The sequence below is a fragment of the Silurus meridionalis genome, chromosome 8 (genome assembly GCF_014805685.1).
Source record: "Silurus meridionalis isolate SWU-2019-XX chromosome 8, ASM1480568v1, whole genome shotgun sequence".
Taxonomy (NCBI): Eukaryota; Metazoa; Chordata; class Actinopteri; order Siluriformes; family Siluridae; genus Silurus; species Silurus meridionalis.
In genome coordinates this window covers 9251026-9275257 of record NC_060891.1, presented here as the reverse complement: position 1 = coordinate 9275257, position 24232 = coordinate 9251026, and the positions used below count along the sequence as shown (strand labels likewise).

General features: G+C 38.9%; 3 protein-coding genes across 3 annotated transcripts in view; all 3 read left to right on the top strand.

The window, feature by feature from the left end:
• LOC124390066 (polyadenylate-binding protein 1-like 2) overlaps positions 1-24232 on the top strand; it is a gene marked incomplete at its 3' end in the record, with an annotated part of 369871 nt that overhangs the window by 94577 nt on the left and 251062 nt on the right. The gene's annotated exons all lie outside the window — the stretch shown is intronic.
• LOC124389743 overlaps positions 1-24232 on the top strand; it is a 379509-nt gene that overhangs the window by 251018 nt on the left and 104259 nt on the right. The window lies entirely within an intron of this gene.
• On the top strand, positions 264-3263 carry LOC124389737 (little elongation complex subunit 1-like). Its single transcript, XM_046855199.1, has 8 exons — positions 264-394; positions 525-765; positions 1056-1224; positions 1373-1533; positions 2252-2442; positions 2653-2753; positions 2848-2937; positions 3058-3263. The coding sequence occupies exons 1-8, from the start codon at positions 372-374 to the stop codon at positions 3261-3263; spliced, it is 1182 nt and encodes a 393-aa protein (XP_046711155.1). The 5' UTR covers positions 264-371.

Genomic DNA, 24232 nt, shown 5'->3' with positions numbered 1-24232 from the left:
TTAAAAAAAAAAATCAGTTCATTTTATTGAATGAGATTCAAAGAACCGAGTCACTAAAATGATCCGATCTTCCCATCACTTTTACAGCGACGGCAAGTTGATCCTAGAAGCTCCGCCTCTCTGGTTGCGTCCGCATCTCTGATTGGTGCAGCAATTTTCAACTATGCACCAATCAACAGAGACCAAAACAAATGAACACGCAACAAAGCCACGCCCCGTTTCCATGGAAGCCAGTACACAAACAATTTCCGTTTCCATGGAAACCAGTACACAAACAATCTCTTTTTCTGGCGACAGGACAATCAAGACTGCTTGTGGATAATTCTTGAAATATTTAATAAAAACACACTTTGTATACAAAAAATTTGAAGATGCAGGACACCAACACAAACAAGTAAGTTTCTATTACTGTTTTTACTTTATTTATACTGATCAATTTCCTGTAATATTACATTCCCAGTGTATTATCTATACTGTAGAATTATCTGTAACATGTGAATTGATCACATTTTTGTTCAAATTAGAGCAAAGAGAGCTGCATCAGACATGCCACCACCCAGTGCTGCTAAAAAGCCTCGACTTGATGCTGCACCTCACAAAAACACAAAACTATCCCTCATCACTAGTGCATTAAAAACACTGCAGGATTCCTGTGGTGATGTTTTATCTTCAAACTTGATTGATGCACTACTTAAAGGGAAATGTGAACTTCCTTCTCTGACAGATGAAGAAAAATCTGTCATTTCCAAGTTTGGTGTAAACGAGGTCAGTTATTATCTTTTGTTTTATTTAGTGTGCATTCAATTCTTTAGCTGTGGATTTGAGTTTTCTTATTTTTAAAAGTCAATCCATAATTCACTGGTCCTGATGTTCTGAAATTAAACAGTAGATATGATTTGTCATGTAAAATGTTTACTCCAGGTTTTGGTTTATGCAAAGTATTTTCCTAAACCTAATCTACAGTCAAGTCTTAACTTCCTAATATTTGTTTTAAATACATGACTTGAATACATGTTTGATTCAGTTGGTTGATTTTTTTCTTCTGTCTCATTTAGTCGTTGGCAGAGACGTTTCTGAAAGCGGTTTTGGAGAAGATCAAGGCGGAGAAAGAGTCTATGGGACATGAACTCCTGCAGTCTCTCTGTAGGGTTTATGTGGGCTTGTGTCAAAAGAGAGGAGAATCTCATAAAGCACATGCCCTCGCCTACAGATTTCTTAAAGAAGGTGAGATTATATTAACATTTCATTATATATTTACTAAAAATTATCTGGACAGTGATATAAAGAAGTCAATTGTGTTCTTTTTTTGGTTTTGTATTTCTTCCTATAAAGTGTATTTTAAGGCTGTGGTATCATTTTGTTTCCTTTGCAGACTTTTCTGAAGCCCCAAAACTGATATTGGTCATGGTGACAGCATGGCCAAGTGTTTTCTCCCATAACAGCCCTTTATGCAGAGCCATTCACATCGTGTGCAAAATGAAGGCATACGGAAAGATTTATTACTTGCTCAGCAAATTTTTGCACTGGGATATGGTAAGTAGCTGATTCTTATCACAACAGTCACCAGAACAGTCATTAAACATCATTTTCAACTGGACTTTTCATGAGTTTTACTGGATTCTTAATCTATTTTTAATTTCCAATGTCCAATTAATAAATATTAAATTTTTTACTACAACATTCAAGCTGAAAGTGTTTCAGGACATCACTATTTTAGTCTTTTTTGATTAGTGTGAGTAAACGCTGATAACCAGCAGCAAAGAAACTGCACTTAACTCCAGCGTTAATGCTGCTGTTTATGACAAAATGATCAGATCAGTGCAATAAACATGCAAGCTAATAAATCTGTATTTCATAATATACTAATAAAGGAAGTGATATAGAACCATGTGACACTGTGCTCACTACTGAAAAAACAAACTAACTTTGTGCCTCAAATTACATACTCATGTACTATTTTAGAGCATTATTTACACCTGCTACTGTCTGATACATAAACCCTTTAGTAACGCTGTGTGCTATTTTGCATGTGTATTTAAAATCTTGGAGTCAATTAGAGGTCATTTTCAAGGACTCCTCCTTACATAAGAGTTAATATATGGAGGTTATAAAAAGAACAAAATGCACAGTTAGAGCTCTACCTCAGTATTTCAATCACTGCACTTGTGATTACTTGTGACCTCATGATCATATTATTGTAAACATTGTTTCATTGATCTGGTTTTTAAAGAAAAGATGTATTTTCTGCCAGGAGCCTCCTGGAGACCCCTACAGAGCCATCACCAGCACACTGAAGGCTCTTTTGAAAGACAAAAGTCTGACATTCCAGAAGAGCAGTTGGTATGGTGATGATCTCTGTCCTGCTGCCTGGGACTACGTATTCAGCCTGGACCTTCTCTGTGCACAACTGGGCTGGATTTGGACCGTCTCCCATGTTATACGGTACTGAATGTGAAACCGCTTCAACGTGTTTAATTTTCATCTTTCTAGTTTTTTAAACATTTAATAGATGCAAACCTGGCAAATGTAAAACTCATATGAGACAGTGTGTGTCCCAAACACTGCAAATTTTCCATTCTTGTTGCATAAACTTACAATTGATGGTATTCTATTACTGCCACAAAAACACATGTCCAATTTTTTATTTATCAGAAAAAGTGTTTGGCTCATTTTGAATACTTGGCTGAAACAAACACAAACAGAGGAAACAAAGTTCAGAAACGTCTCTGTAGCAGCAATTTTCAGGCTACTTGGTAAGTTTCCTGTAAATCCTGTTTTAGAGCATTAGCTCACATTATTTCAGGATTCTTCTGTTTTTCACTCATGTTCTTGGTCCATCTCAAACAGGGCGACTTGGCCAACAAGGCCTTAGGGAGAACGTGGCAGCATCAGTTGAGGATCTAACAAAAAGCGTAGCTGAGTTCGGGAGACAAAAAGGTATCACTTAAGGATCAAATAAACAAGTTCTTTATCTATCTTTATTCTCTGATTTTTAGTTCTCTATCAACAGGAAAGTGCTTCAGCAAGTCCTAATTATATGATGGATTTTGTGTGCAGATTTGCCGTGGGTGGTGCAGCTCGCAGTGGTTTATGCCACTCATGATCTGGCACCCAGCAACCCCAAAGTCGCTCTGAACGCTTTGGAGACGTGGAAAAAAGACCTCACAGAGCCCGTTCCTCCAGCCGTCACCAAGTGCCTAAAGCAGATCAGCTTTCTCTGTTCGCACACAAAGACCAAAAAATGTATTATATTAAATAATTAATAAAAGCTCACATTTTTATATTTTTGCACATAGATAAATAAAATACATAATAGATCTGCACAGTGTTATTGATTGTCTCTTTACAGTGGCAGGTCGTGCATTTCACACCCAATCATCTGCCTTTAGTCCCAATCATCCTCTTAATAACATCAATATGAATAAAAACCAACATTATTATACAGCATATAACACATGCAGTATAATAGAGCGCATACAGATTCTTGTGCATTTTCCTTACATTAGTTTTCCAGGTGTTTTAAAATTAAGTCAAATTTTGTGTTTTTGTACAGATTCAACAAAGAAAATGCAAAATTGTAAATGGCTCATAAAAACCTTAACAACTGTTTTGTAATGTTTGGGTTGATAAAGGGTTAATATCCTTTATACTATAAAAACTGTTGAAATTGAAACGTTAATAACACGTTAACCCAAATTAAAACAGCACTAATTTTATTAATGCATATATTAGTGCGTATTTCAAAATTTTTTATTAAAAATGTAAATAAATAATAATGAATAAAAATAGGCCAAGATAAAAACCTTCGACACAACACACATTTTTTCACAACGTCTTTTCTTTTATTTAGAAATAAAAATACAAATAACTTTTTCTATCACTAAACATTTGTTTTACTGATGCGCCAATTAAAACCATCCGTGTGGAAACAGCAAAAGTTTTTTTTTTTGGTGTCCCGATAATTTATGTTCAGTGGATCCTTGTATTGTCAGTAACATGCTTTTTTAATGCTTTGCAGGAAAAGCAAAAATTTTTATTAAAATTTAACTTGCAGTACGAGCGATAACTTGCATTGTGAACATCAAGCGTCATGCAAACAACACGCAGACGACTGATGCTCAACTACTCAAGTTTCCTTTTCACAGCATAAAACAATAGGAGCTCAGGTCAGGTTGCCGCATATTTGTCCTTATTTGGTGTGTTTCCCTCGTACAGGCAGCATTCGTCTGAACATACCGTTCACTATAGTTGTCATGCTGTGAATGAACGGAGGCGGAAGCCGGAGTACAGTTTGCGTTGGTTTTAATAGAGTAGAGGCAGAGCAATAAACATACACAGCTGGCAGAAGTGTCAGAGGGTAATATCTGTGGTACGCTCATGAGGAGCGAGGTCCACAAGGTCCAGGGAAGAAGGAGAAGGATCGAGGGGTAATCCGAGGTGCGCTATGGGGTAAGTGTAGTGAAGGATTGCAGGTAGAGTCCAACCAGAGGTGAAGCATATGGTTATTAATAACGGACGGTGGGTGAGAGTGAGTGAGGGGTTTATATAGCTGCCTGGAATGAGTGTCAGGTGTGGATGGTTAGTATGAAGGTGAGGAGCTCTGTGCGGGTGGGCCGCACATGGAGGAGAAGCAGGAGTCTCCATGACAATAGTAGTATACTATATGTTTACTAAGCAGTAGTATTACTTTAAAACAGTTACAAAATATGTTGTCTTCGTGCTCTATGTTGAGTTTGGTTTCACTATTAAATAAACATATATTTGCATAAAGCATCTATATTTGTCCATGCCCATGCTGATTAGTTATTAAAAACTTGATAAGTATTAATTTAAGGTACATTTGATACAGATAACAATGTGTGATTATTTTGAGATTAATAACGAGTTAACTCATGACGATTACACAATTAATTATGATAAAAAATTATTTTTATAAATTGACAGCCCTTTATATATATATATATATATATATATATATATATATATATATATACAGTGGAACCCGCTTATCTCGACCTCGGTTAACTCAACAACCCTATTAAGTCGACGTTTTTGAAGTGGAACCGCCTAATTCTCGCTTTGTCTTAGCATTTTTTATCGGTTATGTCGATTCTTTTATGTCGCCGAACCCAGATATCTCGAGCACAAGGGGGGAAAAATTGCCATTTAACATCGGTTATCTCGATCGGCGCTGTGCAGCCGCAGAAGAACTCACGAAAGTGGCGGAAAAATCAAGCCTTACAGATGCTACAGGTGTTGTGTTGTATACTGGTGAATCTCTGCTGTTAGTTAGTGCTAGTGTTAGTAGTGTTAGTAGGAGCGCAGCGTGAACGTGGGATGAGCAGCAAAAGCATAGAATGAACACCGGCAGGATCAGGGGAATCCGCGATGCGCTTTGGGAAGAAAAGAGCGATAACAACGACCGCTGTGTACCAACATATACCAACAATAACGGACGGTGAGAGTGTGGAAGTTTAAATAGGAGCTGGTGATGATGATAAACGAGCACCATATGTGCGCGATTGAAGCCGGGAGCTTCAGAGAAAGCGGCCGAGAAAGCACCTGCCGAAGGGGGCCAAAGGGGGCGTGGCAGGTGGATTCCTGACAGATAAACAGGTACTGTATGTATTTTTATAGCATGCCTTCATCAAACAAATCGCGGCAACGCTGTTGTGTAAAAAAAACCTTCAAAAACACATGCACGTTCTCATTTATTAACGCACATCATGTACATAAAGAAATTTCAAGCACGTTAATATATTGCCGCCATATTGATTTCCGTTTATCTCGATCATCGGTTATCTCGACGATTTTTGGCGACCCCCTAGGACATCGACATAACCGGGTTCCACTATATATATATATATATATATATATATATATATATATATATATATATACAGTGGGGCAAAAAAAGTATTTAGTCAGCCACCAATTGTGCAAGTTCTCCCACTTAAAAAGATGAGAGAGGCCTGTAATTTTTATCATAGGTACACTTCAACTATGAGAGACAAAATGAGAAAAAAAATCCTGAAAATCACATTCTCTGATTTTTAAAGAATTTAATTGCAAATGAATAAGTATTTGGTCACCTACAAAAAAGCAAGATTTCTGGCTCTCAGATTTCACTCTCACAGACCTGTAACAACTTTAAGAGGCTTCTCTGTCCTCCACTTGTTATAATTGCACCTGTTTGAACTTATCAGTTTAAAAGACACTTGTCCACAACGGGACTTCCGGTTTTGGCGATGTGAGAGAGGGCAGCGGGGACGAGGACCTCCCAACACACTCCTTTCAAACCTGTTAAAGCGTCTTCTTTTTTTTCTTTTATCTAACTGCTTAATGACGTCAAATATAAGATCTACACTCAATTCGGGAAGAGAAATTAGCAAATTGAAGCAGAAGCAAGGTACTGCACCAGCAACACGTTCAGGTGCTACTATGGCGGGCAAGTTAGCAATCATGGCGTCTAATAAAACCGCTAACAGCAAGGGTTCACCTGTTAACCCTCTGGAGTCTGAGGGTGTTTTTGACCCCTTGAGAGATTTTGACATGCTCTTACATTTGGTTCTTTATAGTTGCTTTTAAAATATATTATTGACAAAAGACTTATTACACTGTATTCAGCACAAACTGGGCTACCATAATATGTAAACAACTTATATGTGTTTGTTTGTATTTTTGACAAAATAAGGTTTATGCGTGGTTTTTGAAAAAGCAAAAAAAAAAACCTCACTGAAATAAGGCCACAAAACCTATAGTAAACATGTTTCCCCAAGACTTTTTGATAACAGATCTTCTAATGTAGGTTTTTATTTTAATCATGTGAAAATCATCCTGCCTGCTCATTCACCCTAAACAATACTTTGATTTAAAATTTAAAAGACACGTTCTACTTTGAAAGGCCATATGCGAAGAGACGTCGACATGCTGTGACTGACAGCTTCGTAGACAATGGGTCGCATAATGAGCTGTCGATTACATAATGAGCTGTGGATCACTGAGCCAGGATCACAGTGAGAAGTACAGTACTACAAGAAGGAATGTGTTTCCTTTGTGGTTTATTTAAAATACACATTAGCAAGGACAGCATTAAAAAGGGAATTGTGTAACAATTCAACAATAGTACAGTATGTATAAAAAATAGAGTGCAACAAAAACTAACACAATACATTACAGTAGGGTTCTGCAAATCCTAGCCTGTAGGGCTACAATACTATGCATTAAATAATAATAGTGTATCCATTTGAGGAATCGGCAAGAACAAACAACCTGAACCCCCAATTAGTTGGCTTGGCTTTCATGTACTGTGTCCTCCCAGTGTTAGCTTTGCATGCTACCATCCTCTTATCCACGGCTAAATGTCTTCTAGGATGATAAATTGCTTTGCATGTCTTACGGATTGTGTCCATAAGCAGTTTCACTCTGAACAGACGGTCATGTTCAGATGTGCCCCTCTTTCTGTCATTTTCTTTGTCTGCATCTTGGTGACTCATGCGTACATTCCACAAAATTGTCCTGTATCTGTCCCTTGACATAATTGTTGCTGGAAAGGGAACTGTGAAAATTCTGCTCTGTCGCCAGTAGTCTATGATGGAGGGCAACTTTACCATTGGCATGTAAAATAAGAGCCCAATGTAGCGATACATCTCACTCACGGTTACATCTCTCCATTTGTATTTGCGTCCCTTGGCTATTGACTTGGCAGCTTGAGCATTTGTGTTGTGGCACAAAGTTGACACAACACTGTCCGGGAAAAACATTTTAAATAGACTACATGGAGAATGAGAGTCAGAAGACCTCAGTTGAGGTCCAGGTTCACGTGCGGGCAGGAATCGCAGAGTCTGTGGAACTGTGTCGTTATCTGTCTGATCCTTCCATGACATGGTGGACTGTGTGTGCTGCCTTTGCCCTTTTTGGAGCAGGTGCTTGATCACATCTGTTTATGAAACACACACACACGAACATCACTAATTGTGTCATTGGTAAAGTTGTTTGCATATGTCATACAATGCAATAATGATTCAAACTAAATATAACTAAATATAATTTAGTACTTACTCAGGATGATTCTCGGTCAAACTCAAGATGGAGCGACGCCTGCGTGGCCTGGTGTGAGTTTTCAGTGAAGGCAAGGGTGATGCAGCCACATTCCTAAAAATAATCAAACAATATATTTTAGGATGATGAATAAACTTGAACAAAATATATTTGTTAGCATGCATTGCACAGCCTATAGGCCTATTTGTTGATGGGCAATAGGACAGATAAATGTTTGTTGATGGGCTATAGACCATAATGCATCTTAGACATTTACACCATCACCATTTACAGCTGAGCAAATAATATTGTCATTGATAAAGTTGTTTGCATATGTCATACAAAGCAATAATGATTCAAACTAAATATAATTTAGGAAAATATAAAACGTACTTACTCAGGATGATTCTCGGTCGAACTCAAAATGGAGCGACGCCTGCGTGGCCTGGTGTGAGTTTCCAGTGAAGGCAGGGGTGATGCAGCCACATTCCTAAAAATAATCAAACAATATATTTTTCAGTATTTTTGATGAATACACTTGAACAATATATATTAGTTATCATGCATTGTACATATAGCATTTACACCTCAGCATTCTGGAACATCTCTGCTAGCTAACAATACATAACAGCCTTTCAGGATGATCAGTGACACTAACCAAAACTGAACTGAGACTAAAATATAACTTTATATAACGTCAACAATATTCAGAGCATTCAATTACAAACAGTTAATGTTACAAATGAGCAGATATTGGCGGATTTTTGTCGTAACATTAAAAGACAATGCTGACAAAAGCTAGGCAGAGATGTCTACAAACAATGAGTTTTATATGATCAGATTGTAAGACTTAATAACTTACTCATCGTAGCAACTTGCTGGAAAGCAAGCTCATTATCAGATAATGAGCTGCGGTGGAAAAATCTGTGCCTCTACTTGGTTTCACATGATTTATATATATTAATTGGAAACATATGTTTTTTATTTCACCGACTTATTCTAAAACTACACACTTTAAGCTGTCTAAAGATATATTTTTTATTTCCGTGTGTCAGCTATTGGCCGAGTTTCAGCGCTTTTTGATGACGTGTAAACAAAGTTTACGCAGACAAAGGAGACAGATGGGGCACCCTGATTATTTTATTCATTTAAAAAAAATATAACATTTTGTTTATTTAGTGAGCATACACAAATAAAAGTAGACCCTTTACAGATTTAAATGATGTATTAATTTGACATTTTTTATCAAATATGACCGAGCAGTTTCAGCTCTTTTTGCTGGCATCTGAAAAAAAAGCATGTTTGGGCGCTGGCAGCAATTCAGACTCCAGAGGGTTAAAGACAACACAGACAATTTGTCGATGAGTCAGCTAATCTCCGAACTGGCAAAACAACGGGCCAGTTTAAAAGAGGACATGGCAAGCTTGATTCATGATTCAATCCAGCCGTTGCAAGCCTCACTTGACACGTTAAGGGAAACAGTAAGCTCGTTTCAGCATCGACTCACATCTACTGAAGTATTAGCTGGTGAAAACTTTGAAAGGCTGGTCGCAGCGGAAGCAACGATTACAACCTTGAAAACGCAAAATTTATCTCTTCTTGACCAAATTGATGATCTTGAGAACAGATCCAGAAGGGCTAACCTGCGTATTATTAACATTCCAGAAGGCAGTGAAGATGGAAAAGACCCGTTAAATTCGTATTTGCGTTGCTTAAAGAAACTATGGAGAGCGTGTTTGACAGTCCTCCTGAACTTGAGCGTGCACATCGCGCGCTTCGCCCCAGACCGGGTGCAGGACAATCTCCAAGACCATTCATTGTCTGCTCCACCGATTTCAGGAAAAGGAGAGGGCACTGCACTGGGCCAGGCAACATGATATTAAATACAACGGAGTGTCACTGAGGCTGCACCCGGATTTGAGCGCAGCCTTAGCAAAGAAACGCGCTGGATTCAAAGATGTTAAACAGAGACAGAATTTTTGCCTTTGTTTCTGTTTAATGCCTTGTAGTTTAAGCTGCACGACTCATTGTAGTGACGCTATGCTGTACTTCATGTATATATTGGTGGTTTGGGCTCCTCAAGTAGTTTAAGTGGTAGAGTACGGATAACCGGGAGCTGTGTGAGTTAAACGGGTTGCTGCTGCTTGTTTCAGTTGGGGAAACAAGCTTAGGGAGTATTATGGGAGGTTTGGTTTTGCGTTTTGTTTATTGTTTATTACAAGAAGTTTTGTTTTATGTTATGTCTTTAGAAGTTCTTAACAGTGAGGAAACTTGTATTGCTGATTGCATCTCTGTGCTGTTTTTGCCTGTTTAAATTTATGTTTGCACATGGCTAATAAGGCCGATTTAGCTAAATTTCCTGGGGGGTCGAAAGTTAGATTTGTTAGCGGAATGTAAAAGGCCTAAATGGCCCAACCAAAAGGAGCAGGATTTTGGCATATTTAAGAAAATTAAAATCTGAAATAATATTCCTACAGGAGACACACCTACGTATTAGTGATCAGTTTAGACTCAGGAAACCGTGGGTGGGACAGGTTTTTCACTCTAATTTTGACTCTAAGGCACGGGGCACTGCCATTTTGATACACAAAAACATTCAATTTACGGTCTCTGCTTCTATTATGGATCCTCAGGGTAGATATGTTATAGTCTCTGGGAGTTTGTATCATGTTCCTGTCTTATTAGTTAACGTATATGCCCCCAACTGGGACAATGTATGTTTTATTAATAAGCTTGTTTCTATTCTGCCAGATCTTAACTCCCATCGCATGATTTTGGTGGTGACTTGAATACTGTTATGGATCCACCCCTCGATCGTTCCAACCCCAGGTCATTATCCCGTTCTAAGATGGCCCAGGCCTTATCCACATTCTTTGATCAAGTGGGAGCCGTTGATCCGTGGCGATTTCTGTTTCCACGCAGCAAAGCATACTCCTATTTCTTCCAAGTACACCACTCCTATTCAAGAATCGATTACTTCTTTATAGATAAATCTCTCCTTCCTTCTGTTGAACAAATCGATTATTTACCTATTGTGGAATCAGATCATGCTCCTGTGCAATTAGATCTCGTTTGCAATCTGAGGTACAACGAACGGCCTCTGTGGAGACTAAATACGCCCTTGTTATCAGACTCTGAATTTTGTACATTCGTAACTACGGCCATAGATAACTTTTTACTGCATAACAGATCAGAATCTATATCGGCATCTACATTGTGGGAAACACTGAAAGTAGTCATAAGGGGGGAAATAATCTCATATACATCAACTCTAAATAAAAAGCGTAAACAAAAATCAGACAATTTAATTGACTCTATTAGGAGACTGGACTGCCTCTATTCTGTGTCTCCCTCACCAGAACTTTATAAGGAACGGTTGAGCCTTCAAGTCCAATATAACCTGCTCTCAACAAATAAAACTGAATGGTGCTTATTACGTGCTAGAGGGTATATATATGAACATGGGGAAAAGGCAGGTCGACTTTTAGCCTACCAATTAAAATCTAAAGCTGCCTCTCAAATTATACCTCGAATTCAAAACAATGATGATGATTTAATTGTTAATCCCATTGAAATTAATACAACCTTTAGGAACTACTTTTTAGATTTATATGCTTCTGAAAGCCCTACATTAAACTCTGGAATGCTGGAATTTTTGGGCAGTATAGATATACCAACTCTTGATTCAGCGCAGAAAACATATTTGGAGGGAAACATACAAATGGAGGAAATTCTAAATGCTATTTCATTAATGCAGAACAAAAAAAACCCTGGCCCAGATGGCTACCCTATAGATTTTTACAAAAAATTTGCAACCAAATTAGCCCCTATTCTTCTTGATATGTTTGAGGACTCTTTTGTAAGGGGAAGCTTGCCACAAACTTTGAATGAAGCAAACATATTTCTATTGTTAAAACCTGGCAAAGATCCCGTAAAATGTAATTAGAAATATGATGTCGTTACAGGATGCAGAAAAACTAGTTCATGCTTTTGTTACTTCTAGATTAGACTACTGTAACGCTTTACTGTCTGGGTGTTCGAGTAAGTGCATAAATAAGCTTCAGTTAGTTCAGAATGCAGCAGCAAGAGTCCTCACTAGATCTAGGAAATACGACCACATTACCCCTGTTTTAATCAGTCTACACTGGCTCTCGCATTGATTATAAAATATTACTACTGACGTATAAAGCACTTAACGATCTCGCATCGCAGTATCTGAGTGAACTTCTGTACCAGTATGATCCTCCACGCCTACTTAGATCAAAAGGTGCTGGCTATCTGTTGGTTCCTCAAATAATGAAGACTACAGCAGGGGGCAGATCTTTCTCTTATAAAGCCCCACAGTTATGGAACAGCCTTCCAACCAGTGTTCGGGACTCGGACACAGTCTCAGTGTTCAAGTCGAGGTTGAAAACTTTAGTCAAGCCTTTATTTAGTCAAGCCTTTTATCATTAGGTTTTTCTTAGGTAAAGGCTCAGATCTGGAGGGAGCATGGATATAGAGTGTTCGGTGAACTGGTATATTTGTATGCTGTATTTCCTCACATTCACACGTTCACTCGGGTTTGTTGACGGTGGTGTGGTGGGTCGTCTCTTATCCCAGAGATCCCTCATGTCTGTGTTACCTTCTGGTTCTCTCTTTTAGTTATGCTGCCATAGCGAGTCTTGCCGGAGTCCAAACCGCACAGTGACATTAACTTTCATACACCAATAGGTACACTTAATAATCCATATCCTTCTCTTCCCGTCACCCTCTCTCTCTCTCTCTCTCTCTCTCTCGGTCGAGTTAAACATGCTTCTGAGGTTCCAGTGACCACTGTTCCTGCCCCTCTCCCCTCCGTGGATCTTCACACTTCTGTGCAGCTTGGGACGGTATCTCATCAACACCTTGGGTGGTTCCATGTAATTCCGGAGTAGAATGGGTGCTTTGAGGATGGATTGGACTGTAGTTGGTGTCGGCGGTCTGCTGCACTGACTCGGGAGTGCAGTTTGCTTCTGATCGTCATCACTGTAACCCGCAACATTGTATATCTGCTGCAAATGGACATTTGGTGCAACCCAGATGAGGATGGGTTCCCTCTTGATTCTGGTTCCTCTCAAGGTTTCTTCCTTATGCCATCTCGGGGAGTTTTTCCTTGCCACAGTTGCTCATCAGGGACAAACATACTTACAAAGAACATATTTACGTTTAATCACCACATTATCTGTGTAAAGCTGCTTTGAGACAATGTTCATTGTTAAAAGCGCTATACAAATAAAAACCTTGTCAAAAATCCTTGCATTACGTTTAGATACAGTAATAGGGAATTTAATTTCTGGCGACCAAACAGGTTTTGTCAGAGGTCGTCTCTCTTTTAGTAATATTTGGAGATAGCTGGGGGTCATCCACTCATCAAAACTTGCTCAGGGCCCTATACCTCAGGTTGTTATTTCACTAGATGCCGAAAAAGCGTTTGACCGGGTTGAGTGGAAGTATTTATTCTCGGTGCTGGAAAGATTTGGCTTTGGAACATATTTTCTCTCACTGGTTAAGTTACTATACTTCTCTCCTGTGGCATCGATAATTACAAATGGGGTACGTTCAAAGTCTTTCCCTCTATTAATGGGTATGAGACAAGGGTGACCTCTTAGCCCTTTACTTTTTACTTTAGCCATCGAACCCCTATCCATAGCGTTAAGATGTTTAAAGCATTTTACAGGCATTAGCAGTAGAAACATAGAACATAGGGTATCTTTGTATGCTGATGATATGTTGTTGTATCTTTCGGACCCGATTGTAGGTATTCCACAAGTAGTTAAGATTTTGGATCAATTTGGTAAATTCTCAGGGTATAGATTAAATTTCTCAAAAAGTGTTTGTTTCCCTGTGAACAGTAGGGCCCTCCAAATTTCAGGGAATGATATACCGTTTCAATTGTCTGTATCAGGTTTTAAATACTTAGGGATAAATATCTCACAGGGTTTTCCTAACCTTTACAAAGAAAACTTTGCTTCTTTAATTGACAAGTTAAAACTTGATCTCAAAAAATGGAATCTGCTGTTTCTTTCTCTTACAGGAAGAATTAATTGTGTAAAATGAACATTCTACCGAGGCTCTTGTACTTGTTTCAGTGTGTCCCAGTCTTTTTACCTTAATCCTTTTTTCAGAACTTAGACAGTCTAATTTTATCATTTATATGGGGTGGGAAAACACCTAGGATTCGGAAGGAATTCCTCCAAAGACAAAAAATTCAAGGGGGATTAGCACTTCCTAATTTCAGATACTATTATTGGGCTGCAAATATTTCAAAATTACTTTATTGGCTTCAGGACCATAATGATGTGTGGTGCATTTCAGAAGTGTGTTCTTGTACCTCTTCATCCCTCCCAGCTTTAGCTTTATCCAAAATGCCCTTCGTATTTCATCATATATGCAATGCCCAGTTGTAGCAAATACCCTCAGGATCAGGTTTCAATTCAGACAGTGTTTTGGTTTTAGAGACTTCCCCATAGCTGGCCCTATATGCAAGAACTACCTATTCCTCCCGGGTCAACTGGACTCAGTTTTCAGTCAGTGGCAACGTTCGGGTCTTGTCAGATTTAGTGATCTTTTTATAGATAATGTTTTTGCCTCGTTCTCAGCTCTTTCTTCAAAATATGGTCTGCCAGGATCACACTTGTTTAGATATTTTCAAATTCGTCATCTAATCCAAAGCCAATGTCCCACATATCCCTCCGTTCCTCCTAGTGCAGGAATGGATACAGTTCTAAATATTTCAATACACTTGAGGGGAGTAATTTCCAAAGTGTATGACACTTTAATGTCAGTAAAAAATATAGATCTGAACAAAATCCATGCCGAATGGAAAAGGGATTTGGGAGTGGATATATCAGAGGAACCCTGGAAAAATGCATTATTCAGGGTGAATGGGAAGACCTCCTGCACTTGTCTGGGCTTGATTCAGTTCAAGGTCTTTCACAGACTTCATTACAGCAAGGTTAAGCTGTCCAAAATATACACCAATGTAACTGACGCGTGTGAGCGTTGTCGCTCTGCTGGGGCGGATTTGGCTCATATGTTTTGGACTTGCCCCAGACTGTTTGATTACTGGACAACTATATTTGAAATCTTGTCTGAGGTGTATATTAGGGATATTAAGCCTAGTTTTGAAATGGCAATTTTTGGAGTACCTGAGCAAGGTACAGTCTTGCCCAGGAAGTGTCAGGATGCTTGTGCCTTTTCGTGTCTTCGGGCTCGGAGAAGAATATTGCTTGATTGGGAATCAAGTAAACCACCTTTAGTCTCACTCTGGCTTAAAGATTTGATGCTATTTTTGAAATTGGAAAAAATTTAATACTCTCTTAGAGGGTCCACCAAACTTTTCTATTTAGTATGGACTCCAATGATCTCATATTTTGGAAAGGGTGCAGCTCTTCCCCCAAACTGAGTTGGAAGGCTTGTGCACATTGTAACAGGTAATGCCGTCAGGTGCAATTTGCTAACAATGTTGTTCAGTGTTTCCTCATTGTTTGTAATATCATAACTGTGTTTTTGGGGGGGTGGGGGAGTGTTGAAAAAATTGAAAAGAGGGGGGGGACAGAAAATGTGGAAAATACTGTCGATTAGCTGTCACCTAATGTTATTGTTGTTTGTTATTGCGCTTTCCTCTGTTCCTTCCTCAATAAAAATATAAAAAAAAAAAAAAGACAACCTCAAACAGTCATATTCCAAACTCCATTATGACCAAGACCAAAGAGCTGTCAAAGGACACCAGAAACAAAATTGTAGACCTGCACCAGGCTGGGACGACTGATCCTGCAATAGGTAAGCAGCTTGGTGTGAAGAAATCAACTGTGGGAGCAATTATTAGAAAATGGAAGACATACAAGACCACAGATAATCTCCCTCAATCTGGGGCTCCACGCAAGATCTCACCCCATGGGGTCAAAATAATCACAAGAACGGTGAGCAAAAATCCCAGAACCACACAGGGGGACCTAGTGAATGACCTGCAGAGAGCTGGGACCAAAGTAACAAAGGCTACCATCAGTAACACACTACGCTGTCAGGGACTCAAATCCTGCAGTGCCAGACGTGTCCCCCTGCTTAAGCCAGTAAATGTCTGGGCCCGTCTGAAGTTTGCTAGAAAGACATTTGGATGATCCAGAAGAGGATTAGGAGAATGTCATATGGTCAAATGAAACTAAAATAGAACTTTTTGGTAAAAACTTAACTTGTCGTGTTTGGAGGAGAAAGAATGCTGAGTTGCATCCAAAGAACACCATACCTACTGTAAAGCATGGGGGTGGAAACATCATGCTTTGGGGAAAACCTCCTTCCATCAGCAAGGGCATTAAAGATTAAATGTGGCTGGGTCTTTCAGCATGACAATGATCCCAAACACTCCACCCGGGCAACGAAGAAGTGGCTTCGTCAGAAGCATTTCAAGGTCCTGGAGTGGCCTAGCCAGTTTCCAGATCTCAACCCCATAGAAAATCTTTGGAGGGAGTTGAAAATCTGTGTTGCCCAGTGACAGCCCTAAAACATCACTGCTCTAGAGGGGATCTACATGGAGGAATGGGCCAAACTACCAGCAACAGTGTGTAAAAACCTTGTGGAGACTTACAGAAAACTTTTGATCTCTGGCATTGCCAACAAAGGGTATATAACAAAGTATTGAGATGAACTTTTGTTATTGACCAAATACTTATTTTCCACCATAATTTGCAAATAAATTATTAAAAAATCAGACAATGTGATTTTCTGGATTTTCTTTTTTCATTTTGTCTCTAATAGTTGAAGTGTACCCATGATGACTCATCTTTTTAAGTGGGAGAACTTGCACAATTGGTGGCTGACTAAATAATTTTTTGCCCCACTGTTTTTAAGGGTCATGTGGGCATTTGGTGCATGTTGACTCTTGAAATTACTTTTTGTGTTTCATGTTCCAGTTCTCCCCAATACAGTACAATGGAAGTGACTGATGTACTGAAACTGAGGGTCATCCTAGATGATAAAAACGTTGAGAGGCAGATTTTTCCCTCTCGTCCTGAGAATGTACATAGGCTCATTGTTAAAGTTATAGATAAGTTGAACTTGAATTTTTACTTTTGGCTTCAGTTTGAAGAAACAGAGTTTGACAATGCACTATGCAATCTAGTTAATATCGAGGACTTTGCCTCCCGAGCGACTGTTAGAGTAGTTAAACTGGTTGAAACAGATCTGAGTTCTTCCAGTTTAGACGACACAATGCTACTGTCTGATAGATTAGTAGATTCACCAGAGCACCTTAGCCGTTGTCCAGAGGTCTTTGTTGTTCCCCCATTCTCATACGAGGTGGAGTACACTCTAAGAGAAGGCAACGCTGCTAGATGGAATGGCTGTTGAAATGTATAAGCATAAAGCCTATCCTAGTTCCAAACAGATTGGCAAGGCTGCAGAAACTCTAGTATTCAAGCACCTAAAAAGGTTTTCTAAAAGAAAAAGGTTCCACAACAAGTTATAAGGGTTGGAAGAACAGACTATGCTTCAAAATGGACAACTACAGGAACAAACTGACCAGGGCTGACATAAAGGGTGTGGCTGAGAATGTAGGAAAGTGAAGCAGGACAAATCCAGAAGGTTTAGCGTCTAGGGCCAACATTAAATGACCCAGAAGAGGGGAAATCAATTTCCTTCCCAATTATCCCTGTGGACAGACTAAGGACACGTTGGAAACCAAGAGGCTTGAGATGGTGGACCAGTTCTAGAAAGCTGTAGAAGGAGGCGACATGACTCTCATTAATCAGCATATGCAACACATAGATAGATGGCCTGCGCACTTCTGTGAAGCTCAAGAAAAAGAAAAAGTCTTAGTTTAATATGGAATGTTTATTTGTCTGTCCTTTTGTTCCCAGTGCAACTTTACAGCGGATTTCACAGGATAACAAATTAAAATCTGCTATTTTCTTTCTATGCTGCTCTTGACAAATATACATCTCAATTTCTGAAACTGTACAAAAAGGGGAAAATAGAATATTTTGGTGAGAAGATGGAAGACTTCTGATGGCATATGAAGAACATGTAAATATATTTTGAGTGCATTGCATTACATAATAGTAAATGTGAACACTCAACCCTGAGATCTTTGTGCAATGTATTTGTGTTTCTGCAAAAGGACAAGAATGACATCAATGTATCCAGAACAGCAGCCCTGGCAGGCCTTTCACTTTACTTAAAGGAGGACTCCTCACAGATCTTCAACATTTGCAAGGTTTTGTTATTGTCTTTTTACATATCTGCAAGTACAATTATTTCTTTCAGCTTCTCCCATCAGGGGTCACCACAGCGGATCATCTGCATGTTTGATTTGGCATGTTTTTACGCTGGATGCCCTTCCTAAGCACTAACCGCCACTAAGAGTGGCTGGGGATGGTTCCCTGACCTGGGGATTCGAACCCGGGCCACAATGGTGAGAGTGCCGCATCCTAACCACTAGACCACCAGGGACCATCTGCAAGTACAATTACCGTATTAAATATTCTGAGGTAAACATTGCTATAAACAGTGGTAAAAACATTCAGACTACAATTGCACCCCATTATACAGAAAAACAAAGAGAAATAATACATCCCATAATTCTCTTATATTTATTTAAAATGTTAAAATGTAAAAAAAAATTACTAAATTGCAGAATGCCAGTCATAACAATATTAATAATATTATATTATATTATTATATTATTAATATATATAATTAATATATATATATATATATATATATATATATATATATATATATATATATATATATATATTAATATTATATAAAAAAAAATAATATCTTTTTGATATTATTCTATTTAAAACCATTGATGGTATAATATAAAAAAGATTTTAATATTTTATATTTTTAATGCATTTTGTATTGGGTTACGAGTGTTGCATCGGTCTGCGAGCAAAACCTTTTTTGCTCTATGGGCATTTTTTCGTGGGCAAGTACGAATGAGACTCTCAAGCGATGCGCAGAAAGCAGAGCCACGCGTTGCCTCGGTCTCTGAGCAGCACACGTAGACGCACTTCAAGATGTTGTAAGTTAAATAATTTAGGTGAAAAATTTACCACATTTTCATCCCACGAAAACTTGCGATTACATCCATGTTTTATTTCAGGTTGAACGTAAGTAAACAGTAGAAAACTGTTTTTGAAGCTTTTGACATTGAAATGTCTTGTATTATTCAGATTTTAACCAAAGAAACTGTTGGAGTTGTTTCAGGTTGTTGGTGTTTTATATTGTGTTACTAGCACTTATATGGTTTAAAGCAAACCATTTTCTCAAATGAATTGAGTTGAAACATCAAAGGAATATGTTGTTGCAACTAGAATGTAATAATTGTTCAAAGTGGAAAGTAATGAGTACATTCAACTTAAGTTGTAACATTGTTATGAAGAAAATTCATTCATGTTACTCTTACTTAATAAAAACAATACTTTAACACATCTTAATTTACTTAACATAAAACCACAAATAGATGTATATTACTTAATAGATTCAATTTTATTTAACCTATTGCAATTAATACTTCTAACTTCAATTAATTAAGTTATAAGAAAGTATATATACCTAGTTATTTGTAATCAAATATAGTGATTGTTTATATGTAAATTATTAAGTTATTTACTTAAATAATTTAAAGCAATCCATTCACTCAAATGGTTTGAGTTAAACTTACTTATCAGGTTTAAGAGTGCAATATACAACATTTACTGTTTCTCGTTGAATAAACTGTAAAACTTCATACGGTCACCATCTACCATCAGTCTAGTGTAATCTCTCACCAAAGATACCTGAGATCTGGTCTCTACTTTTATCAAATTCATTAAAAATATATGAAAATAATCAGGCTCTAATACTGCACTGTATTTAACTGCCTCTTTTTTTTCTTCGCTTTGATGTTTTTGGTCTTATAAGTTTTGTTTCAGTAAATTCAGACTGATTTGACTGATGAGTGTAGTTGAAACACTCATCAATCAAATACAATTATCAACAGAATGTGAATAAAAGACAGTTTGGACTTTAAAAACCTCTATGTATTATGTAACAGAGATTTCTACTGAAGTTAGCATGCTAAGCTAGCCCCGGTCCGTCCTCAGAGAGCATGGAGTCCCGCTGACCTTCACTCGCTTTATACACAGTTTACTGCCGTTTTTATCTTATTTATGCCTGTAATATTTTACCTATTTTATCCGCTCTTTCCGCTGTGATGCACGCACGAGCATAGTGAGTGTGCGCGTGTAAAGCCCTATTCGGACGGGACTAGTTTTCCAAACGATGTTTGAGTTAGAATTTTTTTCAGCCGACGTCTGTCATTTCATGTATGGATTCGGACGGGACTAACATCTCCGTGTTTATTGCGGAGGTAGAAGTGTCTGTTTTACATGTGGGCGTTGCACAAGACCTCTACATCCATTATTGGTGCGCAGAAAGCAGAAATTTGAATACCGGCACGCTAGGGTTAGTACGGTAGTTCACGTTGACCAAAACACACAAGTAAACGCGTTTTGGAAAAAAACATTTTCGCCAATCACAGACATTCGCATTCGGACAGGATTAGATTTCTCAGAGGAGCGCCGAGTTTGCTAAAAAACAGTAGGTAATTTGCTCTGGAATTTTTACAGTGGTTGTGTGAGAAAAAGACAGACATGGCAGATTCGGACGGGATTAAAATCACAAAGTACCTCTAACGACCGGGGGTAATTCATCTCTATCATTTGATGATAGAGAAGATAACAGAAGAGAAAAAAGAGAAAGCAATTCTGCTACAGATGGTGCAAAAGCTGGAGGCTACTTTGGCTTCTGAGCGAAAGCAGCGGGAACAGGACATAACTGAGAGAAGCCAGAGCTGGGCGAGAGAACAAAAACAACTGAAGGAACGTGTTGCTCAGCTTGAGTTTATTTTGGATTAGACCACAATGAAGCTCCAGTCTTCCCTGAAAATCCATGAGGAACTGGAGAAAACTGTAGAATGTGAGAGAGAGAGCTGGACGAGAGAACAAATGAAAGTGGAGGAACATGTTGCTCAGCTTGAGTTTATTTTGGATCAGACCACCATAAAGCTCCAGTCTTCCCTGAAAATCCACGAGGAACTGAAGAAAACTTTAGAATGTGAGAGCGAGAGCTGGGCGAGAGAACAAAAACAACTAGAGGAACATGTTGCTCAGCTTGAGGTCACTTTGGAGCAGACCACCATGGAGCTCCAGTCTTCCCTGAAAATCCATGAGGAACTGGAGAAAACTGAAAAATTTGAGAAAGAGAGCTGGACGAGAGAACAAAAACAACTAAAGAAGCATGTTGCTCAGCTTGAGTTTATTTTGGATCAGACCACCATGGAGCTCCAGTCTTCCCTGAAAATCCATGAGGACCTGGAGAAAACTGAAAAATGTGAGAGAGAGAGCTGGACGAGAGAACAAAAACAACTGAAGGAGCGTGTTGCTCAGCTTGAGGTCACTTTGGAACAGACCACCATGAAGCTCCAGTCTTCCCTGAAAATCCATGAGGAACTGAAGAAAACTGTAGAATGTGGGAGAGAGAGCTGGGCGAGAGAACAAAAACAACTGGAGGAACATGTTGCTCAGCTTGAGTTCACTTTGGAACAGACCACCATGAAGCTCCAGGATACCCAGAATCACTGTGAGAAAGTAAAAAATAGTGCAGAGCAGGAGAGAGATCATTTGATCAAAGAGAAAGCGCGACTGGAGGAATGTGTTGCTCAGTTTGAGGCCACGTTGGATTTTAAAGAAAAACAAGAGGACGAAAGTGAGAAAACTAAACTTGACATAGAGGAGAGGAACAACTTACAGCTTCAGACCAACAGGGGCGCCAGGATACCCAGTATCTATGTGAGGAAGAAAAGAAGACTTCAGAGAATAAAACAGATCGTTATATGAGAGTCCGAGAGCGATGGGAGGAAAGTGTTGCTCAGCTGAGACAAGAAAACATTCAAAAGAAAACAATAAATAGAAAAAAGAAAAGACAAGAGAAACAGAGTGCCTAAACATGCCCTTTTCCTCTTTCTGTTTATTTTATGGCTATTTATGATAGTTTTACACTTATAGTCAAGAGTATAAAGCTGAGTGTAATGCTATTGTATCTTGTAGATTGTCTCGTCTTTTGATAATTTTTTATGAGCTTCTGCAGATGAGAGAACTGATGCAAGAAATTGCATAATTATTAAAAGATGTAGTTAAACTATAATTTTTGTCTTCCTTACAAACGCCGTATGACCTCCTCATGGAGTCTTGCATCTTGTTGATGTCCCTCTTGTGGGGCAGGGGGCTGTGGCTCGGGGTTATAATGCTGAGGGGGATGGAGGTCAGGAGGGGGAGGGAAACTGGTCCTTAGTGCCACATTGTGCAAAACACCACACACCCTGATAATCTTACACATTTTCCGGGTGGTATAAAAGTCTTCCACCTGAGACACCCAGAGCTCCACATCTGCATTTCAGGAGGTGAGGAGCGTCTGAGGGGTGAAGCCCCTGTCACCTGTCATATTATAGACTAAATCAGGACAATGTTTACAATTTCTACATGTTGTTAAACTCACCAAGAAGCCAGTCATCACGTCCTGCAGCTGCCTGTAGTCTGTTTCCCACACTGCTATGTGTCAGGATAAAGGAATCATGTGCTAAAGCAGGTCAGTGTGCCACAATGAAGGGAAACCTGATGTATCGACTACCCACCTTAATAATAATATCCAAAATGACAGGCATTATGGCACTTAGGGGCAGATACCAGACCTATAGCATGAGATTTAATAGATTTATATTATATCCAAAGAAGGTCTTTGTGAAAAAGTTGATTATATATAATATTTGTATAAATTAACCCCAGAGTGGTGAAAACCTGTATTTGGATGGGGATGGCATGGTTCCGGTGTGTTACCCTCTCTAGTACTGGACCCAATTTAGCACATAGATCCAAGACAACAGCTGTAGGAATCTAAATCAGCTTATTAGCCAGTCATCATCATGGGCCAAGAAATCATCATGGTCCCTGAAAACTCTTTCTCTCCTTAATCTTCCATTGGCATAATCCTCCAGCAGTGCCATCATGCAGCATTACACACGGGGGTCACCACAGCATTTATATGTTTACAGAAATACTGACTTGTATTCCTCTCCTCTCCAGCGCATATCTCCACCTCTCTAGGCTCTTCTCAACCTGCTCCCTACTCTCACCACAAATCACAATATCATCCGCAAACATCATAGTCCAGGGAGACTCCAGTCTGACCTCGTCTGTCAACCTGTCCATCACCACTGCAAACAGGAAAGGGCTCAGGGCCGATTCTTGATGCAGTCCAACCTTCACCCTGAACCAGTCTGTCGTTCCTACTGCACACTTCACTGCCGTCACACTGTCCTCATACATGTCCTGCACCACCCTCACATACTTCTCTGACACACCTGACTTCCTCACCATTACCATCACCATTACTGTACCACGCAAAATCGTATATCTGCAATAAATAGACATTCAGTGAAACCCAGATGAGGACGGGTTCCCTCTTGAGTCTGGTTCCTCTCAAGGTTTCTTCCTTATGCCGTCTCGGGGAGTTTATCTTTGCCACAGTCGCCACCGGCTTGTTCATCAGGGACAAACTTACACATAAAGAACATCATATTCCTTTTTATCACAACATTATCACAACATTACACAACATTACTAAATATTTTATATTTAGTTGATGTTCCAGGTTCTAAAAAGTTCTTTATTCATGTCTATTTTCATTATTTACACAAAAAGTCAAAATTTAAATAAAACAAAACGTCTGTGTAACAAAAAAAAAAAGAGTAGCGGGAAGAAGCAGTCAAGCTTTTGTGAAGCTTTTCTGGAGAAATTATCATGTATTTTGAGGGAGTGGGACTGAAAAATACATCCTGCGCAGGTCTCTAGGTTCAACTACATTTTTTAAAAGTAATGCAATTTCTTGCATCACTTCTCTCATCTGCTAAAGATCATCTGGAATTATGTTAATAGTGTTTATTGTGTCTCGGTGTAGCTGCAGGGGGCGTCAGTGAGCACTTGAGCGTTTCTAGAAGTATCATGGCCTTCTCTCTTTCGTCCTCCTATTCCTTTGTCTCATTTAACCAAGTGGCCTCCAACTGAGCCACATGTTTCTCCAGCCGCTCTAGTGACTTGGAGCTGTAAGATGTTCTCATCCATGTCTAATT

Bases quoted from the DNA above. Each gene is read 5' to 3' on its own strand.
- LOC124389737 (XM_046855199.1), top strand. From the start codon at position 372: ATGCAGGACACCAACACAAACAA. The intron at 395-524 runs GTAAGTTTCTAT...TGTTCAAATTAG, and splicing joins CAGGACACCAACACAAACAA to AGCAAAGAGAGCTGCATCAG. The intron at 1,534-2,251 runs GTAAGTAGCTGA...ATTTTCTGCCAG, and splicing joins AATTTTTGCACTGGGATATG to GAGCCTCCTGGAGACCCCTA.